The sequence below is a fragment of the Mesitornis unicolor genome, unplaced genomic scaffold (assembly GCF_000695765.1).
Source record: "Mesitornis unicolor isolate BGI_N332 unplaced genomic scaffold, ASM69576v1 scaffold35190, whole genome shotgun sequence".
Classification (NCBI taxonomy): domain Eukaryota; kingdom Metazoa; phylum Chordata; class Aves; order Mesitornithiformes; family Mesitornithidae; genus Mesitornis; species Mesitornis unicolor.
The window spans coordinates 32,360-38,245 of record NW_010160896.1 but is presented as its reverse complement, the minus strand read 5'-3'; the positions used below and the strand labels follow the sequence as shown (position 1 = coordinate 38,245).

The following is a 5,886-nucleotide window of genomic DNA, read 5'->3' as shown; positions in this document are numbered from 1 at the left end:
ACCTAAGCCTGAACTTCCTTTGTGCATTTTTCAAGTTTTAAAACTTGAAAAGGAAAAGGACTTTTCCTATTTTGAATATAGATGGTGGCATCTTCCTAAACTGCTGGAGTCTCTGGCTTAATTACAATTCAAATGATCAGAGGCTCAAATTTCCTTTTCAGATATAACTTTAACACTTGTAAAGAGTTAACACCTGAATGTTGTCACACGAAAAACTACCTACAGGTCTTGCAGCATCTTTTAAATAGTATTGGAAAAGGCTGTCATCTGGTCCTGTTAAAAGAGCTACCTCTTGGGTACCTTGATTCTGCAAACCACTCCAGAAGTGGAAACACAGCGGAGTTTACAGCTGTTGGTATTGCCAATTGCAGGCCATTTACGGAACAGCTTGTGTACTGAACTTTGATTAATAGAGCTTTTTAGCACTCTCAAGTGTGAGTTTCATTTTGGAAAGACAATGTTAGTCTTAGTGCTCTCTACAAGAATTAAACTTCCATTAGACACTTCAGATTTACTTTCTCAGTTTGAAACTGTCAGGAAAGTACTCAGAAAATACAGTTCTTGGCAGAATATAGTAAAACAGAGGTTTAGCTGAGACCTGAAGCTAAACTGAGCAATATAAACTCTTTATCAATGCAGTGGGCTTGAAATCTAGCCTTTTAGTATTCATTTTCTGGTTTGCCTTTTTTTAAAAACAAACATACATTATTTAGCATTTTTCATTACATCATTAAGCATTAAAATAAATAATAACAGACCAAATACCGCAATACTGCCAGCAAATTCAGGTGCAGACCACCACCCCAGTAGTTACTGCCCCGCTGTGCTGGTAGCAGAGGCTATGGCTGCACTAAAGCCATGCTGCTTTGGCTGGTCTGTTGGTGCTGTGCAGCAGAAGGGGGGACTGGAGCTGCCTCACCTCTTGTGTGGCCTCTCGGCTTCAGCGGAGCTGCATGGAAATCTCCTCTCCTCCGTTGGGCTACAGTACATCCCTTGGGGCTTCCAGTCACCAAGTTCTTACCGGAGATACGTACACACACGGCACAGGTCACTCCTCACAGCGTATCTCATTGCAGTATGGTAAACACTGCCCTCTGTGCCCTCCGTGCTTTCTTCCCAGATCAGCTTTTAGTCTAGAAGTTCCAGTCCAGATTCACTGCTCTTGAAAATGGGCAACCAGAACGGCAGGAAAACTCTTGCTGTTTGGGACAATACCACGATGACCTACCTCAAGCAGTGAGACCTGGCATGGGCCTCTCTGACACAAGCCAGCTTTCCTTCAGTGACAGCGTGAGTCGGTGGCTCTGTGTGACCACCCACAAGCGTGTGTGCCCATCGTGTATCCCCGCTTGCCCCGCGCCAGACCATCTGGTGGTCAGAGAAGTGACTTTGGGTAAACCCCAGCTATGGACGCAAGCCTGTACTTGTCAAATGAGAAACATAGCAGTTAGATCAAAGGATGCATTTTGGAGTGGATGGTCTCAAAACTTATTAAAGACAGATGGACCGGAAGGCTCTTTAAAACGAAAAAAACACGGGTGAGGTCTTTTTTTTGTTTGTTCCCCCCACCCCACAAGTCTTCAGTGGTTGGTACAGACCTGAAATCCTTTCATCAGCTCAGAAAACATTTCCAGGTAATGGAGAGGAGAGCAGTTGCCTCCTGTTCAACTGGCATGGGATCCCTTAGATCCCTCTTTCTCAAAAAGCAAAGCCCAAAATGTTGCATGTTCTTGATAAAAAGGGTTGGAGCAGCTACCTGGACACTCACGCATGTACCAGAAGTCTTGGGATGAAAGGAAATGCACTCCTTCCTTTCTCCCAATTTCTCTGCAATCCACTCTATCCAATGGTAAAAGCAGGACCTCTGTTTTTAAAAATAAAGTTAAATATTCATTTCAAAGGAACTTTTTTTTCCAAGACATTGAAGGTCATGACTATGTCCTTCATTTTGCAGAAGACAAAACTTAAAAATTAAAACCCAGACCCTCCCAGGTGAATCAAACAGAGAAAGACTTGTTCTGTTAAAGACTTTATTGCTACGTGCTCCCCAATACAACAAACAGTATCAGTAGTGTACGCTTGGTAGAAAAGAAATCAAAGAGGTACAAGGATTATCTACACCCACATTGGATATATGTAACAAATAAAGACAGAGAAAAGAGAAATCGACTTTTGGGGCATTTCAAAGTAGCAAACACACCTTATTTGCCAGTTTGAGGCTCAGGGATTGTCTCCAATCGGTTTAATACTAATTCCTTGGGCCACACAAAGCCTTGCAGAAAGGGAGCAGCAATTCTGTAGAGGCATCGAGTCGATGCGTCAGTGGTTAAATCACACCCAGCACCACGCGAGATGCGTCCTGCATAGCGTGACCCTGTACTTCCTGAACAGGATTCATCCACCTACATCTCACTTATGTTAAACGTCTTCCAACAACAGTTCTCATCCTTATTTTAGCCTGGTGATTCTGCATAACCACTACAGATGTTTCCTTCTAGAATTTAATCTTCAGAGTCCTAATCTGTTTTATATCATTTTAGAGGTACATATACACCGTTCTTTTAAATGGGTCAATCATAAGGACTTTTTAATGGGGAAGCAAAAATTGCACATGAAACTTTAAAAGCCTATTTAGAAATTAAGATGTTTGTAATAAAAAATTGTCATAAGACTTTTTTTAAAGAATAAGATCAACAGTTTCTCTACAGTAGTTTAGTTAGCTTAAATTTCTGTTCTATCCATATGACATAGCATGTACAGGTATCTAATTACAACTCTATTTTATCTTGGCAAAAAGAATAGTCAATTGCCCTTAGTGTAAATATTTAGTACATAAAATACTATCAAGAATTCAACTTTTAATAAATATCTTTAGTTCTCCATCCTATATACAAGTACTTTACAGCAACACACAGGAGAGAGTGTGGTTGGGTGGACTGTGAACGAGATGGTTATTGACATAAATTACTAGGAGATTATTGCAGTCAGATGCATCGTGGTTGTGGAGATTTCGAGGTGACCCATGCTGAAAAATAAATATCTCTCTCACCTCTAAATCAATGCTTCCAGTAGGAAAAAAAAATATATCTGGTTTAAGTCTTGCCACAGCTATTTCTTGCTAGCACCTATTCTACTGCTGCGATGCGTTTTCAGCTTCAGAAACAACAACAGATCATCAGGAGAACAGAGCTGATGTTGGACCTGTGCCCATGCCAGTACTTACAGTATATACGTGGTTACCGCCGAGGAAGAGACTCAAGGGACGGCACTGCTGCTCCTCGGCTGAGCAATGCCTGCTCGGTGCAGGCCGTGGGTGTCAGTGCTCGTTTCACAGGCACGAAAAATCCTCTTTCCAACCTGTGACTGCAATTACACGCACATTTCTAAACTTAAGTTTTAGCGGGTGGGTGGCTATAAGTAGGCTCATACCTTTAGATTTACACTTCCCCCCCATTTCAAAAGAAAGCATCACATTGCTGATACTACAAAAAAAACCCCTTTCCTAGTGCCAGTAGATGTAATTCCTATGAAAACTGAACTCCTTTCACTATAATGCTGCTTTAAAAATCAACTTGTGGAACTTAAATAAGGCAGTACTCAATGGCAGGCACCTATCAGTTGTCCAGAATGCAACATAGGTAAACAGTTGTCTGACAGCACAGAACTCTTAAAAATAATACTGATTTTTCTGCAATATACAGTATTTACACAACAGCTGCAAATCTGCTCATACAATATCCATTTATATAGATAAATTAGCAAACCAAGTCTTATGGATTCAGTTGTTCCACTGCAAAAGTATTCTGTAGAGTGTAAACGTTTGGTACCTCTCATAGTGGGGCATTTTCTACATGCGAGCGTTTAAAAACAAAAGTAATGAGGTGAGGGCTGAGGTCAGGGCCCCTTTTCTGTACCAGCGCTTGACCGCTGCCCTCAGCAGCTTCTGCTCGCGGTTAGCAATATTCTTTGGTGCGTTCCCCCAGTGCACTCGAGCCAGCCAGATAACGCAGTGTGGGAGGAGGACGGGAGCAACCAGAAAGTGAACCAGCACTTCTTGTTCTCTGTATTTACAAGGAGAAGGAGTTGATGACCTGCAGCGTCCTGCTTGTGGAAAGCAGCATGCACCATAGTGTCCAGAAGGAAGGAAATTAAACCCAAACAAAGCCCCTTTCAATGACTGTCCTCCAGGAAGCATTCGTGTTCATCTTTCCACCAAGGAGGACCTTGAAGGCCATCTCTTCTCGCTCTTTCTTGAGGTTCTCGATGGAGAAGGAGCACCCGCTGCGGTTTCGTGAGCTGGCCCCACAGGAACAGCTGCTGCTAAAGCAAGGGCATGATGAGGACTGAGACTGCTGCTGTTGGCAGGCGACTGCTGGAGCAAAGCAAACAGCCTGGAAGTCTTCCTTGCCTGAGGAGCTCTCCACTGCGGAAATTCAGCACCTTTGGGCTTAGTGTTCAAGGAGGAGATGCGTGTGTCTGCGTCCTCTTCTGCGAAAGGAAGCCTGCCCAGAGGGCTTCTCCCAGGCAGGAACTGTGCGTAGTGGGGCACTGCAGGCGTTGGCATCATCAAAGCCCTGGGCAGATCGCTTTGACCGAACATCGCCTCCTCTGCAGTTTCAGCAGCTTCGGTGAGGAACGGCGGTGGGAGGGTGCTGCTGCGCTTGCTGCAGGATTCGCAGCACAGCTTCCTGTAGCCAGGGATGGAGCAGTAACGTGCGAGCACTTCCATCTGACAGAAGATGGATTTGTCTCCCATGCAGGGCTCATCTGCAAAACAAATGGAATGTTGGTTGTAAAACTAGAAAATAGCACCAAAATGTCCTGACAGCGTTTGGATGGGCACCAATAAAGTTCAGCCTGTGGTTCCAAAATGATGGGCTGCTCTGGATATGCAACCTGAGATGCTTCATCCCCTGACAGAACTCACCACCACCCTAAAAAATAACCCTAGAACCAAAGAAATCAGCGGTTGCTTTGAATACGGCAGCTTCTGTGCACACCAAAAGCAAGGAGTTGAGGAAAGGTGTGTTACATCTGCAGAGGGCCACAGACAGCAGTGGTAACCTACTACAGCTCCTGAACGCCAGGCCAGATGCAGCTCTACCCACCCCAAATCACCTTCCCTTCTAGCCTGAGGACATTATCTATCAACAGCATTAAAAACAACTAAATCTTCCCTTAAAAAAATTAAATCCCAAGCACTCTCTCTCTAAGATGCCTTTTATATGATCTCTTAAAATAAAATGTCAGTGTTTCTTTGAGCATTTGATGCCGAGCTACAAGCACATCAGTGCTCAGGCTCCCTCAGACTTCACGTGAGCTCAGGGGTGACATCCTAAGCTTTACTGTGACCAGGACTGGGACAAACACTGGGGGTTTGTAGCACTCATGAGTAGGTGGCACTGCTGAGAATTTCCCTTCTTAATCTTGCAGTCTGTTATATCAAGACACAAGTTCCATGGGTAGTTTGGCATTTAGTATGGGAATGCAAGTTTAGATTAAAACTGCACTCATTTCACAGAAAAAGTCAAATTCTCAGTTTGTATCTCAACAGAGCTGCATCAAGGCACAAATAAAGAGTTTGGCACCAAGCATTTGAAATGAGCTGTACTATTTGCATATATTAAAATGAGGAGATACGGTATTAAATGCACTTCAGTGTATCTCCTGAGCACTGCAAAGCAGCTTAATTCCACTGATCTCAGTAAAATAACACACATGTACATCAGTGGGGTTGGGGGATGTTGTTTGTGAATAGCAAATTATATGAATGCAGCACATAATATAAACATTTTCTTTGCTCCTAATACTGATGGGCTTCCTTGGACAGACATTTGTTAGATCTGCAGCTTTGCATGGGAACGCATATACTCACAAAGGCACTAC

At 43.5% G+C, this 5,886-nt stretch overlaps 1 protein-coding gene across 1 annotated transcript in view; it reads right to left on the bottom strand.

Moving 5' to 3' along the window:
- Nucleotides 1-4,440: 4,440 nt before the first annotated feature.
- The window catches only part of ADAMTS3 (ADAM metallopeptidase with thrombospondin type 1 motif, 3), a gene marked incomplete at both ends in the record, with an annotated part of 26,124 nt that continues 24,678 nt past the window's right edge, over nt 4,441-5,886 (bottom strand). The window contains one exon of the mRNA XM_010191382.1: nt 4,441-4,767. Coding sequence (XP_010189684.1) covers nt 4,441-4,767 — 327 coding nt within the window. The remainder of the gene's footprint in view (nt 4,768-5,886) is intronic.